The sequence below is a fragment of the Psammomys obesus genome, unplaced genomic scaffold, assembly GCF_907164565.1.
Source record: "Psammomys obesus unplaced genomic scaffold, mPsaObe1.curated_primary_1811, whole genome shotgun sequence".
In the NCBI taxonomy this organism is placed as follows: domain Eukaryota; kingdom Metazoa; phylum Chordata; class Mammalia; order Rodentia; family Muridae; genus Psammomys; species Psammomys obesus.
The window spans coordinates 1,493,632-1,512,305 of NW_026596463.1; the positions used below are offsets into that span (position 1 = coordinate 1,493,632).

Consider the following 18,674-nt stretch of genomic DNA (forward strand, 5'->3'; position numbering starts at 1 on the left):
ACACACACACACACACACACACACACACACACACACACACACACACATACACACACACACTACTTTATTTGAAAGACTCTCAGACTCTCAGGCTCTAAGCTTAACAATTAATAAATGGGACCTCATGAAACTGAAAAGCTTCTGTAAAGCAAAAGATACTCTCAATAGAACAAAACAGGTGGGAAAAAAATCTTCACCAACCTTATATCTGACACAGGGCTGATATCCAACATATATAAATAATTCAAGAAATTAAATATTAACAAACCAAATAATCTAGTTAAAAGTGGGGTACAAAGCTAAAACAAAGAATTCTCAACAGAGGAATCTTTAATGGCTAAGAAAAACATAAAGAAATGTTAGTCATCAGAGAAATGCAAATCAAAATGACTCTGAGATTCCATCTTACACCTATCAGAATGCCTAAGATCAAAAACTCAAGTGACAGCACATGCTGGCAAGGATGTGGAACAAGGGTAACACTCCTCCAATCCTGGTGGGAGTGCAAACTTGTACAACCACTTTGGAAATCAATCTGGCAGTTTCTCAGAGAACTGGAAATAGTTCTACCTCAAGACCCAGCTATACCTTTCTTGGGCATATATGCAAAAGATGCTCCACCATACCACGAGGACACTTGCTCAACTTTGTTCATAACAGTTTTATTCATAATAGCCAGAAACTAGAAACAACCCAGATGTCCCTCAACTGAAGAATGGATAAAAAAAATGTGGTAAATTTACACAAAGGAATAATACTCAGCAATTAAAAACAAGGACATCATGAAATTTGCAGGCAAATGGGTGGAACTAGAAAAGATCATCCTGAGTGTGGTAACCCAGACCCAGAAAGACATGCATGGTATACACTCACTTAAAATTGAATATTATCCATATAATACAGGATAAACATACTAAATCCACATACCCAAAGGAGCTAAGTAACAAGGAGGACCCAAGGGAGGATGCTTGAATCTCACTCAGAAGGTGAAATAAAATAGACAGCAGAAGTGGATGAAGAGAGGAAATGGGGTAGGAGAAGTGTTGAAAAGGAGAATGAGGGTGGGGATCAGACACAGAAAAAGCAGGGGCGAGAGGTAAAAGGGCTGAAAGAGAGAAGGGGAGACCTGTAATAGGACAGGCTCCTGGGAGGATATGGGGGTGACTCTAGTTGAGACTTCTAGCATCGGGGGATATGGAGACTGAAATGGCTACTGAAGGCAGGACTTCCAGTGGAGGGAGGAGGACACCAACCCACCCATAGACCATTCAACCCAAAATTTATCTGGCCCAAAAGATGTGCAAGGATAAAGATAGAGCAGAGATTGAGGTAATGTCCAACCAATGGCTGGTCCAACTTGAGACCCACTCCATAGGAGAGAGCCAACTTCTGCCACTATTAATGATACTCTGCTTTGCTTGCAGATAGGAGCCTAGCATAACTGTCCTCTGAGAGGCTCCCCCCAGCTGTGGATCAAAACAGATGCTGAGACTCTTAGCCAAACATTAGGTGGAGCTTGAGGAGTTCTGTGAAAGAGTTGGGGGGAAAACGTAGCAGGGACAAGAACTCCACAAGACCAACAGTGTCAACTAACATAGGCCCATGAGGACCCACAGGGGCAGAACCACAAACCAAGTAGCACACATGGACTGGACTAGGCTCCCTGCACATATGTAGCTGATGGGCCGCTTGGTCTTTATGTGGGTCCCCTAGTAAGTGGAGGGGGGCTGTCTCTGCCTGTGTTTGGGTCCTTTTTCTCTAGCTGGGCTGCCTTGTGTGGCCTCAGTGGAAGAGGATGTGCTTCTTCACAATGTGACTTGAAGTGCTGGGGCAGGTTGGGAAGGGGCTCTCCCCCTCTGTAAGGAGAAGGTGTGGGGCTGTGGGGCTGTGGGATGAGGCGGAGTATAGAAAGGGGACTGCCAATGGGATGTAAAGTAAACAAATAAAAACACTCTAAGTTTCTGGGCCACTGTCCTCTGGCCTTAAGAAGCAGACTAGAAACAATCCCTATGTCCACACTCCTGAACTGCCAACACTGTTGTCTGGACTTGCCAGTCTCAAACTTGCATACCCTGCCTACCCTTGTTTTCTCATTAAACGACAGGAAGGCTTCTGAAACTATCACTTCCTGATCCCTGGGGCTCCTGATTGATCCTGGAGTGTATTTGAATGGTCCTGTTGGTTTGATATTTCCCTTTCTTCTAGAAAATTTAATGGCATATTTTCAATGATGCATTAGTATACCTGAATAATAGTAATATATTTTGCATTTGAAATGGAGTATTACTAGAATGGATCTTACTAGAAAATTTCTTTGAGTAATATTTAAACTTCTTTCCAGTTATAAAACATTGATTTAGAAAAATCAACTCCAAAGCAAATTGAAAATCCATAGATTTTAGAGAAAAATAAAACATAGCAACTACCTTGTAGTGTGTTGACCTAGCTCTAGAAAATCATGCCTTCTCCAAGAAAATGGTAGATCCAAGACACCAGGATTGGCCTTTTTGTCTCCATCTCCCAGATCACAGCTGGGTTTTAGGATAGTTTGTTTCCAGAAATGTGGATTCCAAGAAGTGAAACACAAAGGGTGATTGATGACTGCTAACTGTGACCACTAAGAGTGGAGACACTGAAGGAGAGACTTGACCTTCCCAGTCTCAGAGGTGGCCCCCTCTTAACCTCTTCTGAGCCATGGCTCTGCAAATCTTCCTTGGGGTCTACAAACAATTGAACCTCTCCCTCTCCCTCTCTCTGTCTGTCTTGTGCATGTGTGTGTGCGTGCATGCGTGTGTACACATTTGCAGTAGTAGGAACTGAACTCAGGAGTGCACAAATGCTAAGCAAGCAAATCCACTGAGCTCTAGCCCCAGGGTCTCACTGGTTACCCAGGCTTTCCTTGAACTTATAGTCTGGAGCTATAAATGAACATCATTGATTATGGACTGACCTCTGCCAAGTTGGGTTCTATCCAAGTAAGAGCAGAACTACGGGCAGCCTCTCCATTGGAGCGACCACAGAACAGCCTGCATAAGCACTGTAGCCTTTGAAGGTTTCTGCCAAGACTCTGTGCGGTTTGGCTTGTTGGTGACGTATGGATAAACAAATGAGAAAAAAACATTTGTTCAGCATACTATAGTTGAGATCATAGAAGGTAGAGGCTTCCTGTCCAAACATCTCAAGAACAGCTGAACAGTGCTGGCCACCTTCTAGCCACAGATGTCTGACAGGGAGGTGGCATCTGCTAAGTCTTGGCAAACCATCGTCTCAATTGTCAGTGTCGCCACCACCCCTGGGAAACTTTGAATGAGTGTGACATTGTTGGCTGCCTCACTTCCTTTGTGGCACCTTCATCAGCCTCATCACATCAATATATTGGATTATGCGTCCAAAACGGCAGCAATGTGTCAAGGACAGCAGCAATGCCATCCTCCCCAGGCAGCAGTTCCTCCTCTAATGCTGTTTACATTTGAATGACATGTCACAGCATCAACACTTTTCATTTTTTGCTTTGTGCTTGTTGGTTCACTGCTCCATCAATGATCTATTTTTTTGTGTTAGGTTGTGTGGGCTTATCATAGAAACACAGGAGGCAACGCAACAGCACACTTTGTTGTCTGTGCTTCATCTGAGTGGCTGATGGGCAGGACCAATGACAGAGGTTGTGAAACACTGATATGGATGGCCACTGATCCCACTATGCATGAGCTGTGGGCTAAGAAGCTACATATAGTTATAAATATTTTAGTAAACTATTCATAGTTTAAGACCCCAGGTAACTGTGTTCTGAAGTAGGGGCCACGGCTAAAGGGCTCCCTGAGCTGCTTTTCACTGTAACTGCAAAGGCAAACAACCCCTCTAGCGCCCACGGAACTTTGCCAAGATCTTCTTACACCATAAAGCTTCATTTACTGTTCACCCTAGCTAGAACAATGAACTGAGGGCTGAGCCACGACTAGGCTGGAAGCTGCTGGGAGAAGCAAAGGGCTGTGCGTGGCAGTATCAGCAGCAGGGGCCACACATGGCAGGAGTCCCCAGGGTAGCAAAGGACTCTGGGAATAACACACTCAACTACAGTCCAGAGGGCAGGATGAGGGTCTGCCCCAAACAGTGCAGCAGGAGCCCACGCCTCTCCACGCCCCTTCAGCAACCTTCCTTGCCACTTTGCTCTTGCTGGAAGTCCTGGTCACAACCATGAGAAAAAACTCAGAAGTCTTCTTGTAAGGCTACCAACAGTTCCTTTCTGATAACGAAACTGATTTCTCTGAGGAAAAGATGTAAACAGAACTCCCTGTCTCTGACCAGAAGGAGCTGGTGTGAGTGTTAGTTATGATTTGTGTTCTTTCCGTTTTTGCCATTGTGTGTGTGTACATGTGTGTGTGTGTGTACATGCGCATGTGTGTATGTGTGTATTTTCATGTATGTGCATGTGTGCATGCATGTGTGTACTTGTGAGTATGTGTATATGTGTGTACATTATGTATACATGTGTGTGTACGTGTGTGCATGTGTCTGTATTGTGTGTTCATGGGTATATGTGTGCATGTGTGTATATATGTGTGCGTGTGTGTGTGTGTGTGTGTGTGAGGTGAACTTTCACGACCACAGGTGATGTCAAGAATCATCTTTGACCATTTTTCCACCTTGCTCATCAAGACAGGGTCTCTCAATCAATCCCAGAGTTCACCAGTGTGGCTAACTTGCTGTGGGGCTCCTCGGTTTCTGTCTCTGACTGGCAGTACGGGCAAGCTCTCTCAGATTTTCTTCATGCCTGCATGGCAAGTGCTTTGACCACTGAACTGTCTCCTCAGCCCCAATCTCTGTTCTTTCCTAACAAAGGTTTGCCTATGTGTCTTCAAATAGATGCTCAACATCTTTAGTGAGACAACCAACATTTAGTATAATTTGTTGGGTTATAAGACACCTCTAGGTAGCAAGGGTCACCTGAGGCATACCAACAGACATAGGTCATGTAAGAAGCAGTCACAGGACATTAAACAATTAGTCCATTTGATTTGAGGAGGAGCCAACCAAGGGGCAAAGGAAATACTGACCTTGGACTTATTATAAATATTCCTAGGAAAGTAGGGGGAGTTTGAGGGGAACCTTTGGCCAGCCCTTACACCCAAAATACTTGAAATATTCTCTTACCTAATAGCCTTTCTGCAGTCTTTGAATGTGGCCACTGTTCTCATTTTACAGACTTCATCTCAGATATATCTACAGTTAAACAAATAATGGTGTAAACTGAGGCCAAGATGACCCCAAACTGGCTGGAGTAGGTAGAAGGGGCAATTTGGTGGCAGAAGGGACAGAAAGAAGGGAGACATCACTGTGTCTCACCGCTGTGTGGCAGTCGGCTACTGGCAACGTCATGTGGTCCCTGACGGAGAAGCCCAGGGTAAGCCAGGCATGGTAACTCATCTAGGCTACACAGCAGATTTCAGGCCCGCATAGGCTACAGTGACACTGACTCAAAACAAACAAAACCCAGTATTTTATGGCTCTAGAACAATTTATACCCATATAAACACAGAAGAATGCTTTTTGAAGGAATCTGTTCTGCGAGGAAAAGCTTAGGCCACAGCTGTGGGTATCTAGTTCCAAGTCCATAGAAGGCGCAGCATGAGGGAGTAAGGATGGGCTCTAGGCAGGGGCACGTAGATTCTACACGCTGGGGAAATAAACACGCTGCAGGCATCGATGAGGAAGAGACTGCCTAGCTTCCAGACACTGTCACACTGATAGGAATTTACTGCTTTATAATGTTCCCCTTACGCTTTCTCTGCTGGCCAAGATTGGAAACTATGTCTTTCTTGGTGACTCACATGCACTCACCAGGGAGAGATGCGCTGCACAGCTCACACTGCTCTTCTAGCACATTCCGCCCTCCCGGTCCTCCTGGCAATACTGGGTGGAGTGTCTCAGCCCCACGCTCCGCATCCCAGCTTCGAGGCGAACTTGGAAATGCACTCCCAAAGCAGGCACATACAGAAATACCCTCATCTCGCCATTTCCTCCCAAGCTTGACGGATGTAGCTGATTAATATTTTTGGCCTTTCAGTGAAGTGACAGAATAGATACTTTACTACAAGGGGTGGAGCAAACAAACAAACAAACAAAACAAAACAAACCCAAAACAAAAATAAAAGCCCTAGAACATAGCGTCTTATTTCTGAGACAGTTACACAATCAGTAGCAAAAACACAGTCCACGATCGCCAGAGGCACCCTGCAGCTGCAGGTTTGAGCTGCGGTCAGAGGGCATCTTACCTTCTCCCTACTTGGTGCAGCGTCTTACACATAAGTAGGGATTCATGTTCTTAATGTCTTACACACTTTTGAAGTTTGTTTTTTTTTTTTAACTATCCTGTCCCTCACTCACTCAGTGAGACACTCCTATGTGTGTGCGTGTGTGTGCCATGACTCTTGTGAAGGTGAAAAGACAACACTGGGAGCTAGCTCTTTCTTCTCTGTATGTGTCCTGAGAATTAGGCTCGGGTTTGCCGGGCTTGGTGGCAGGCACTGCTGCCCACTGACCATCTGACCAGCCCTCTCCAGCTTATTTTTTGAGAAAAGGTATTTGGCAGAACCCAGAGCTCTCGAGTTCAGTTAGACCGGAATTCAGTAGGCACAGGAATGCTTCTGCCCACCTCCCTCAAGCTGGGATTGCAGGCGTGCACCACCATGCCCAGCTTCATATGGGGGTCCTGGGAGCAGCAAGCACCTTGTTGCGTGAGTCTCTCTCTCTCTCTCTCTCTCTCTCTCTCTCTCTCTCTCTCTCACACACACACACACTCAGGCTTGCTTTTCTCTGAACACTCCAGGAATGCAACCAGAGGGCGAACATTCCAGCCCTTTCTCTGGGAGGAGGGTTCACACTATGTGTTTTCTTATGTTTGAAAGACTGAGTACTAATCAAGAATATTTTTGTTTTTTTTTTTTTAATATATCAAATACATTCAAATCAAAGCTACAGACAACTGTTTTCAATTCTGGAGAAATGGCTCTGAAATGGTAGCTCAATGTTGCAGAGGATAGATCACACTGGGAAGGACAGAAATACAATGCAGCTTGAGATGTGATAAAATGTGACTATTTAGCGTGTGTAGCATATGCATGCATGCATTGTGTAATATAAAATCTTGTCGGAATAAAAACATTGGCTCATCGAAGGCCAGACTTATGACAATGACAGAAAGAGCCACAGACTGGGAGAAAAGGTTTCAAAAATCTGTTGAAGAACTTATAACATGTATAGATAAAGAAATTCTTTCAGTCTGAGGAGGTGGCTCATGGGCAAAGCGCCTGTTGTAAAAACATAAGGACTTGATTTTGCAGCCCAGCACCCACATAAAAGCTGGTCTCAGCAGTGCAGGTCCACAGCCCAGGGCTGGGTGGCAGGGAGCCTGCGTCCCCATGCAGTCTAGCCAAACTAGTGAGCTCTGTCCTACCACAGAAGGGGGAGAGTGCCAGGCGAAGACACCTGACACCACCAGTAGCCACCCATGCACAAACAGAAGTATGTGTCCCACACAGTGTGCACATATGCTTATAACACACACACAGGCGCGCACACACACACACACACACACACACACACACACCTATCTTTAACACACAGATTTCTTCTACTCAACATCTTTGAAAATTTAGCTCGATTTAAAAATTGGACAGAAGATTTAACCAAATAGAAAAGAAAATACTGGAATAGCCAGAAAACAAATGAAAAGGGTTTTCATTGGTCATGGGAAACACAAATCTCAACTACAGTCTAAATACCTTCTCCACTAGGGAAGCTGATGCAAAGACAAAATCCAGCACTGTGCTGGGAGTAACAGAAGCCTCTCGTCCCCTGCAAGAGCGTAAAATGCCACAGCCTTGGTGAAAAGGGTGGAGGGGCTTTTAGAAAGCCAGTTGTTTTTTCTCAGTGCTTGTACTCAAACCCAGACTCTACAGGCTCCACGAGTGCAGGCACAACCAGGTTTCTGCTGTTGGGCTCCAGCTCCAGGTTTGTTTTGTTTTTTGTTGGAGTGGTGAGAGAAACACTAAATACATTTGTTAGGCAATTTTAAAATTAATTCATTATTATTACTGGGTTTAGGTAGGCATTATATGATATTTTATGACAACCTCATATTAAGAAAGAGAATGATATTCTTCTTAAGAACATACAATTTAATGAGTTAACCATTTTATAACCTGTTTTACTTGTTGGAGCTAATGAAATTATGAATGCTAAGAGTTAAGCATCTGTTGTAGGTAATTTTTTAAAATTTATTTTTTTCACTTTTTAATCTTTATTAATTACAGTTTATTCACTTTGTATCCCCCCTGTACCTTCCTCCCTCCTCCCCTCCCAATCCCATCCTCCCTCCGTCATCTCCTCCCATGCCCCTCCCCCAGCTCACTGATAGGGGGGAGGTCCTCCTCCACTTCCATCTGATCCTAGTCTATCAGGTCTCATCAGGAGTGGCTGCATTGTCCTCCTCTGTGGCCTGGTAAGACTGCTCCCCCCTCGGGCAGAGGTGAATAAAGAGCAGGCCAATCAGTTCATGTCAGAGACAGTCTCTGCCCCCATTACTATAGAGGCTACTTGGATACTGAACTGCCATAGGCTACCTCTGTGCAGGGGTTCCAGGCTATCTCCATGAGTGGTCCTTGGCTGGAGTATCAGTTTCAGAAAAGACCCCTGTGTCCAGACTTTTAGGATCTGTCGCTGTCCTTGTGGAGCTCCTGTCCTCTCCAGGTCTTACTATCTCCCATTTCTTTCATAAGAGTCCCTGCAGTCTGCCCAAAGTCTGGCTATGAATCTCAACATATGCCTTGATACCCTGCAGGGTAGAGCCTTTCAGAGGCCCTCTGTGGTAGGCTCCTGTCCTGTTTCCTGTTTTCTCCTTCCTCTGATGTCCATCTTCTTTGCCTTTCTGAATGGGGATTGAGCATATTAGCCTGATTAGCTTCCTTAGGTGTACATATTTTAGTATGTTTATTCTATATTATATGTCTAGTATCCACTTATGAGTGAGTATATACCCTGTGTCTTTCTGCTTCTGGGATACCTCACTCAGGATGATCTTTTCCAGATCCTACCATTTACCTGCAAATTTCATGATTTCCTTGTTTTTTTTTTTTTTTTTTTTTTATCACTGAGTAATATTCCATTGTGTAGATATACCACAATTTCTATATCCATTCCTTAACTGAGGGCCATCTGGGCTGTTTCCAACTTCTGGCTATTAAAAATAAAGCTGCTACAAACATGGTTGAGCAGATGTCTGCATTGTCTTCCCCTGTGGCCTGGCAAGGCTGTGCCCCCCAGGGAGAAGTGATCAAAGGGTATTGAAGGAGATCCTGAGACTCATAACCAAACTTTGGGCAGAGTTGAGCACATTTTTTGAATTTCAGATTTGGAAAGGAAGGATGATTGCATGGGGGCTTGCAAGATGGCTCAGCAGATAAGGGTAATTGCAACCTAAGTTTGATTCCTAGAACCCATATGGTGGGAAACAACTGACTCTTGAAAGTTGTCCTTGGCCCAAAGTTTGGCTATGAGTCTCAGGATCTCCTTCAACACCCTGCTGGATAGAGTCTTTCAGAGGCCCCCTGTGGAAGGCTCCCTCCTGTTCCTTGTCCTCTACTTCCAATGTCTATCCTGTTTGCCCTTCTGAATGAGGATTACGCATCTTCCCTAGAGTCCTCCTTCTTTAGGACTATAGATTTTAATATGTTTATCCTATATTATATGAGCACCTCAGACTCCATGAGGGTTTCCTAGTAAAATGAGCAGGGGCAGTCACTGGCATGAACTTCGTTGCTTGCTCTTTGATCACCTCCCCCTAGTGAGATGGCCTTACTAGGCTACAGAGGAAGAGGATCCAGATAGTCCTGATAGGTTAGGGTCAGATAGTGGGAGAGGAGGAGCTCCCCTATCAGTGGACTAGGAGAGGGGCATGGGGGGGAAGAGGGACGGAGGGTGTGAACAGGAGAAGATGAGGGAGGGAGACACAGCTGGGATACAAAGTGAATAAATTGTAATAAATAATAATGATAAATAAATTAGAAAAAAAGAAAGTTGTCCTCTGACCTGCACGTGTACAGCACAGCACCCATATACTCACCTGAAAAAATCAATGAATACTTTCATAAGGGATTATATGAACTCATAAATGAGTTCAGCAAAGTCATGGGCATGCAGGTGCCCGAGACGATCTTAAAAACTAAGATTCTTGTTGGTGATCCATGACTAGCTTCACAATTTCAAAACCCCTTGCAAAATGACAGACATAACTAAATTTACAGTTGGCTCATTTTTAGAAATATTTTAAGTGTGTGTCTGCATGTGGGTGTAGGCACGTTGAATATAGAACATGCAGAGGCTGGAGGCTCGGAAGGCCCTGCAGCTGGTGCCGCAAGTACTGGAGGGCTGCCCCACGTGGGTGCCAGGAACTGATCTCAGGCCCACTGCAAGGGACTGATGAGACATCTCTCAGCCCCCAATTTTTGGCCAATTTTTGTCAAAGGTGCCAAGACACTACAGCAGCAAGAGAATTTTGAACTGGTGTCGCTGCGACAGCTCATCTGAAAGAATGGAGCCAGGTTTCTAAAACACACCACAAAACTAATTAAAAATGGACCATACAGCTCAAGGGAAAGGGTGAGACCACACATCACTTAAAATAAGGCAAAATAACACCCCTAGGACTTCAGACGAGGCAAGGGTTTCCCTGAGATTCCCTGGAATGACATCAAAAGACAACAGATGAAAACAAATCTCAGAAGGATGATCACAATATACTTTTCAAGTAAACAAGAGTGAGTCTTACAAATGGACTCATCCACATGAAAGGTAAGTATATAAACTTGAGGTGCAGTGTTCAGAGGAAGGGGAGTAAGGGCTGAATAAAGGCTTCTGCTTTAGGGGAAAAGAGTTCTCTGAAACAAATAGGGCTTAATGTTAATATTTGATAGAAGCAAGTAAAATAGTTTACAGTTTGGCCAATTACATTGTTAAAGAAGAATACACCCTTATCATGAGCCTTCATGGCCCATGCAGCACGAGGCAGAATGAGACTGACGTAAGCTTGAGTTTGTCCCCCAGCAAGTATCGTGGAAATGATTTTGGGACGACACCCAAAACATCAGCCCTTTTATTCACCATTGCTTTGATTCCAAACTGGAGTTCAAAGTGTGTGCCCTTAGAATGATTACTGGAATTTTCCACTTGCTCATATTCTATGCAAATAGCTGCAGCTTGTATTTATTTTTCTTTGCTCCTAAATTTGTTTTCATCGAAATTTCCCAAGCTAAGCCTCCTCCTTTGGTTGTTTTCCTTTCCCTAGACCTGTAATTCCTTTCAAATAACTATAAAGTATTATTTTTTTCCTTTGCTCATGACTCACGTGGCACATGTCTTTAGCTTTCATTTACCATCTTCACCCTGGGTGGGGTTCCTGTATCTTGCCTTGACCCAAGGGCAGAATAAGCTCCCAGGAGCTGACAAGCTTCAGCTATTATGCAGAAGAGGTACTCTTACTCAGGACCAATGGGCTACTGTATACAAATGATTCAAATTGATGGTGTCCTTCTTACAAGCTCCCATGGTGAAGAAAGTCAGAAAGAGAAAGGGGCTGACAGCTACGAAATGGCCTTTCTGGCTTGTCACACAGGTCTTCTGTTATAGAGCCTTGTAGGCTACTTGCTTAAGTCACAGGGGACACAAAACAAGAGCCTTTCATATTCTCTCTTTCTCCCTCCCTCTCCCCCCACCCTCTGGTTTTTCAAGACAGATTTCTCTATGTAGTCCTGGCTGTCCTGGAACTTGCTCTATAGACCAGGCTGGTCTTGAATTCAGAGATCCGCCTGCCTCTGCCTCCTAAGTGCTGATATTACAGGCATATACCACCATTGTCTGGAATTGATTTTAGTTAATTAATTATTTTTAACAATTACCAATATAAGTTGGATAAGTAGCTATTTTCTATAGACCTTGGTCCCTGGCTCCTGATCAAGAAGAGAAACCTAGACATTTCTTTTCCTTATTTAATTTTAATTTATTTTATTACATATTTATTTTTATTATACTTTTATATTTTATATATTGATTATATAATTATATTTTAAGATTTTGATTATATATCATATACATAATCACATCATTTATCCCCTTCCATTTCTCCCTCCTTTCATAAGCCCATCCTTGCCCTCTTTTAAACTCATGGCCTTTTTTTCATTAATTGTTGTTACATATTACTGTTAGGTCCAAAGCGGGCCCCAATCTGCCAAATGACAGTGCCACTGACAGTGTCATAAATGACACTGTGGCATCAGCTCAGGCTTGGCTATGGTTGGGTCAACAGAAGGATTTCTAGTGAACAACCTAAGGGTAAAATCAGCATTGCTCGGAAACTTGTGAAGCAGGTTTTGTTTGTCGGGGAAGAACTATTATTTCCCTTCTCAGCCTCCACGGCCTACAGCCAGCTGCCTTCTCTATTCACACACACCTGCAATACACACTGAGGTCCCCACTTCATTCCCAGGCTCTTCTGGCTCACAACACACCACCACCATCCTGCCCCCCCCACTTTACTTCCTGCTACTGACCCCCTTCCGCCACAAACTAGCACTTTCCCTGCCTTTTGTTATTCTCTCTACCCCTGAGAAAGCCACAGCAGTTTAAAATTTCCCAATAAACCTTTCTTTCTACCCATGGAGTAGATTTCACTGTCTCCTTGCTTACAGTTACTTGTTTGCACGTTTTCAGGGCTACCATTTGGTACTGGATAACCAGCTCCTCCCAAAGAGGACTATCTCTCCTGCTCGCAGCATTCCTTAGTTGCCTCTAGTTCTTTGTGCAGGGTTGAGCCTCAGTGGCTTTCCCCAGGCCACTATTGTCCTCTTTCTCATTGGCGAGACCATGTGGGAATAGCATTCTGACATTTCTAGGAGACACAACCTCACAGCAAACTCCATGTTCCCCAGGCTCTAACACTTCTGTCATTTTGTTAGTGAACTACAGAAGAGACTGGTACAACCATCTTTATTTATCAGTAGATAAATTGATCAACCAAAAAATTCCCTACATGCATACTGTAAACACATAATTTCCATTCCCGAACGACAGCACCAGGTGTGATTATGAAGCATCTTCCACAGGCAGTTTTTTTGCACTGATAATCCTCTGTGAGAATGGAAATATTATCTTCCCCAGCAGAGAAATGGGACAGAGGAAGAAAAACAATATACACAAACTCATACTGCTGAAGAGGCCAGCCAGAGTCGTACCCAGCTGTGACTCTCGGCCAAGCCATACCCTTCAACACACATCACTTCCTCCCTCTCTGTGGGCAGCGGGTACTAGGTTGTTCTTCCCCACAGTCTATTGGACAATTCCATTTATTATTTTTATACTCAAAGTAGGGTGATATTTAAGTCTTCAAAAAACAGTCTAATTTCTGAAGCATGATACTGATAAAGGCATGCATGCGCATAGGTTCGTGCACGCACACACACACACTATATATATATATAGCGTGCTATATATAAAGAGTGTGCATATATAGTATGTATATATAGTGGGTGTGTACATCTATTGTGTGTATATATATTGTATATATATATTGTATATATATGTATGTATGGGAGGAGCAGAAAAGGCTTTCTCTTGTTAGTCTAGAAGGCTACTCAAACACTGCTCATTTATCCATGTGCCCCAACAGCAAAGCCCTTTCCTTCCGAGGGAGGGAGGCGTACCTGGATAGGGTCCTGTGTCAGTCTCATGGGCCCAATGCGTACCTCCGCAGAAGACACCTGCTAAATAAAGGACAGCACATGAGAAGCGTCAGACCTTCAGAGAACAGACTGCTTACCCCTTTCTTACACAGTAGAGTGTATTATGTCACTTCATAAATGGTGGGAGAACCTAACTTAATGACCTGGAGACAAGTTAGAGAGCATCCTATCCAGTCCTCAGATACTCATTTATGAGAATCCACACACTGCATGCCCTGGGGATAGTACCTATAAGGCTGTATCTCCAATGGGAAGGAGCAGGCTTTGGAGTGTTCTACTTCAGGTCCAAGCCTTTCACAGTAAACTCTAGCTGTTTTATGGGGAGAAACAGTTTGGTGCTTACTTACTGAGCACCTACGCTTACCAGGCAATCACTATTATCGCTGTACTACATTATTATACCTACTGACATTCTGAAATCCCAAGAGACTGGGACAGGCTACTGGTTATGAGCTGCCTCTTCCTCACACCTTCACTTTTTTCAGGTTTTAGGAGTAAACAGCTAATTCTCTCACCCATGTGTTCCATGGATACTGCCTCCATCTCAGCCGTTTTTCCTCAAGGGGCACAGGACTGTCACACCAGGACCTCAGGAGGCTAAGCTGTGCCCAGGTTCTCTAGGTAACAAGAGTTCCCAGCTGTTTAGTCACCCTTGGCTACAAATGTGTCTTTGCTTTTACTTTTAATCACTTTTAGTTTTAATTACTTGGATTTTTAAAAATGCTGTTTCTCCAAGTGAATTTGGCTGAAGAGCTTTGCCTCACCTCTGCAGATCCATTTTTGTTTTTCTCTATGTGGCTGAGGTGGCTTGCCACCTGGAAGCTTATGAAATATAAGGCCCTCTGTCTGTCTGGAGGAGCATCAGAGTGCATGTGACCAAGGACATGGTGACGACCCAGAGCTAGAGGATATTAAAGAGTAACAGGAAAAGAACAACAGAAGAACTGGGGATGGAGTAAGTTGGTGGGAGTCTGGGGTGCATGAGGCCCTGTGGTCCAGTACTATACAAATGGGCACAGCCACTGAAGGTTGTCCTCAGCTACCTGACAACAGCCTGGGGCACATGGGAGTCTCCTGCCTCAAAAACCCAAGCTAAATAACAACAACAGAAACCTCAAGGTAGAATTATAAATTACAAATCCAAAATATTCCCCTCATTCTCCTTCTTTCTCTTCCCTTCCTCTGGACTCTCAAACTGTAGCTTCTCCCACAAAGTGTCCCCTGTTCTTTTCTCTGCTTCACTTCAGACCTCATTGTTAGGAAATAAGGTCAGTAGAAACCCAAAGCCCAAGAGATGACTCTGCAGGCAGAGGCCCTTGTTCATAAGCCTAACGACCCGAGTCTGATTCCCAGAACTAAAATACAGGCAGAAGGAGGGAACCACCTTCACAAAGTTCTCCTCTGACTCCCAGTGTATGCTGTGGAATTCACCATGAGTAGGTACACCCCACCCTCCCCAAACACACGCCAAATAAACAGGAATTTAAATGTAATAAAAATAGAGCAGCAACGGAATAAAATGAAAAAGGGCTTTAGGAGGCTAAAGGCTGAGGGGAAGGAGCCTGCAGGAAGGACTTAACCTGCCCCTACAAGGAGAGAACTTGCCCCTATTTGATGCATTGCCTTATATACTTTGGCACATCCCCATAAGGCACATGACGTGCCTGCTAGCCTACTTCAGCGGTGGGAGGCAGCTGGTTTCACATCCACCAGGAGACAATATGATGACTGTGAACATGCCCCACCATTGTGTCCTGGAAGCATGCTAAGGGGTGGTCTGAACAGGAGACCAAGCAATAGCCATGATGGACAGCAGCATTTTAAGGTGACACTCATGCTAGAGGCAGGAGAGACCACAGCGTTCTTATCCAGCCGCCGCGGTGCCCAGCCACAGCTGCACCCTGGCCTTGGCCTGAGCCAGCACGGCAGGATTCCACACTGTGAATCTCAGTAAGAGGAATGCAGAGCCGGGTCCTGTCCCGGGTTTCTAATGTCCCTTGTTTATCTCTTTCCAGCTCTTTGTCAGTGTGTCCCCACCCAGCTCTATTACTTTACCTCCAGCTCAGGCGCCTCACTTCACCAGCCCCTCTGCCCCTGACCCACAGTTGGCTTCATGACTCCTGTCTAGCTAGCCCTTTCCTGCTTAGTCTATGCTCGGGATCATCTGACCTTAGCCTCAATGCCCAAAAGATGGCAGCTCTCTCAACAAGACCTGACAGTTGTTCTTGCTGGCTCTTTGGGATGTACCAGGCAACGCGCAGTAAATAATAGTGTCAGTGCTTTGCAAGACTCTGTTTCAGAATTCACCAATTCATCACACAAATACACAGATGCAAAGACCCTGCTTCAAAGAGTGATCTTTGAGCAACTGAAAATGTACAGGTGTGCAAGTTGGCTCTACCTACAGGAACTGAGCACCTCTGCCTGGGACAGAGAAGGCAACCCAGGGATAGGGCCACAGGCCACAAAATCCTATCACTCAGGAAGACGGAAGGGTGGGGCCAGATGATGATGTAAAATTCTAGGCCGCTTCATCTACTGGTTTCCCCAGGTACTTAATGAGCACATTATATACTTAACCACACTGCAGACACACTTGTGTGAACGCATGTACGTGTGAATGAGAATTCACCCACAACTATGTGTCTGTCAGCAGGGCCATCAACTCCCCCGCAGGTGAGCTAGTCTCTAGCACAGATAATAAAAAGTCCTACTTCTAGTATTTGCTGCTTTCACCAATGGCACAGTGAGCCTTGTCCTGGAGCCTGGTTACACTGGAATAAAAAGAGAGATCCTTTGCCTCTGCACCTAGGAACTCACTGTTCATCCCACAAAGGCTGATGAGTAGTGAACACCTTCCGTCTATATTGATCTGAAAATATCAATTGTTTATTTTTTATTTGCCAGTTTAGCTGCACATAGAACTCTGCCTGAGAGATACGATTCCTTAAACTTTGAGGTTGAGTCAGAAAGACAGTCTGGTTTGGGGGACATTAAAGAAGCATTCATGAAGGCAGGCAAGCTGTGAAGAATAGGAAGATGAGAAGGTTGAGGGGCGAGTCTAGTCAGGGAACAGCCTACACACAGGCAGGAAGGCAGAGGCACTCCCGGGGGGAGAAACACAGTATTCAGAGTGTGTAGTACAGAATGTGAAAGGGAAAACTCGGTGGACCCCGGGGAGAGCCTCTTCGCTCTAGAGGCAACTGTTACCACAGTGTGGGATTCCGAGTTACCATGATCACATGTGTGACGAGAAAAAAATCAAACATTTGGTTTGCCCACTTCCTGAACAGACATGAGCGGAGATTTAACAGAATGACACAAACCGAAATATTCCTCAGAGTGGGAACTACTGACAAAGAGAACCCCAAATGGAAGAATACATCACAGTAACCAAGATGAAAGGATGCAGGGAAGAAAGACACAGCTTGGCTTCCCTTCAATGGCGATGAACTCCACCATGTTGCCCAGTAGCACAGCATGAGTGAGTAAGAAAAAGCACAGCTCTTCAGGCTTGTTGATTCACCCATCATGGCGCCACCTTCTCTGGTACTGATCGCCACAACCCTCAGTGGTTTTGCTTCTGGAAACTTAGTGAGTAAGTGAGCGTTGACTTTTACAGCCGTCCTCAAACAGGTAGAAAGCTGAGACTCAGGAATGAGAACCCTTCTCTATCTCCCCTGCTCAGGGGTTCGGTCAGCCTTTTGTTCTGCCCTTCTTTTAGACCTGATATTAAATAGCATTTACTCATCTCAAGATGCCCCCAGAACACCATCAGTCCTCTCGCCAGCTTTGTCCTTCTGGGCCCTAAGTAAATAGTTTGTGTTGCCTCTGCTTTTGGAATGGACCCCCAGCCACCCTCCAGCTTCCAAGCTGGTCCCAGCATAGAAGCATATGGCGACACCAGGGTGAGCCTGGGAAGCTATATTTCAACTCAGGAACCCTATTTCACCTTGAATATCTCTTTTTGAGAACTATTCATCACCCCCAGACACCTTCAACCACCTTCTGTTCCCTCAACTGTGGCCTACCTGCTGGCTCTGCCATCACACAAGCTTCTGGCCCTCTTCTTGCTTTGATGTGGCTGATTGTTCTCCAGGATTTCCCTGCACCTCGGATACCCTGCACACCTCTAAGTCCCAGAGGTCAATGGAGGCCGATGATTCCATTACCTTCTCACTTCTCTGGTCTAGATGCTTTGCATCTGTCCTTTATATAAGGAGCCTCCAGAGAGACTCTTTAAGTGAATCAATTCCTGGTTCCAGCTCTACAGGACAGGAATCTAAAGACAGGGACCTAACAGTTCCTTTTATCTCTGTGAGTGTCGAAGGGTTGAGACTCTAGAGTCTATTCGGCTGAGAAGACGTGTCTGTCATGGAGGTCCTACCCCTCCCACAGATTCTATTACCAATAGGTACAGTGTGAGAGCACCAAAACCCATCCAACACTCAGCTGCTAGACCTGTATACAGGCGCTCTTTCAAAGTACAGTTTGCTTATTACTCACGCAAGAGGAAGAGACTTGAAGAGATAGCTGTGCAACACAACATTCCTAAATTATATCAAAGATCAATACAAGTTCTTTCTATTCCAGTCTTTCTTCTACATATGTAGGAGGAAGGTGAGTAAGTCAAGGACCATGACAGCAATATTCTTGTTTTAGGCCTTGATGCTTTCGGGTGTTAATTTTCACAAGTAATTTCATAGTGCATTTTATCACATGGGCATATATACAGAATTATATTTTCATCAAAAGATATAATCATTAGAAAGATGATAAACCAAACTGACACACAACTTCTGGCCTGGAGAGATGGCTCAGAGGTTAAGAGCACTGGCTGCTTTCCCAAAGGTCCTGAGTTTAATTCCCAGCAACCGCATGGTG

The 18,674-nt window shown here is 44.7% G+C and overlaps 1 protein-coding gene across 4 annotated transcripts in view; it reads right to left on the reverse strand.

Annotated features, from left to right (window-relative positions):
* Pde8b (phosphodiesterase 8B) overlaps window positions 1-18,674 on the reverse strand; it is a 211,788-nt gene that overhangs the window by 75,521 nt on the left and 117,593 nt on the right. For 2 of the 4 annotated variants that reach the window (XM_055598357.1, XM_055598355.1), the window contains exon 2: window positions 13,752-13,808. In XM_055598357.1, coding sequence (XP_055454332.1) covers window positions 13,752-13,808 — 57 coding nt within the window. Of the gene's footprint in view, window positions 1-13,751; window positions 13,812-18,674 lie in introns of all 4 variants that reach the window. The other 2 variants (XM_055598356.1, XM_055598354.1) reach the window with 1 other exon arrangement.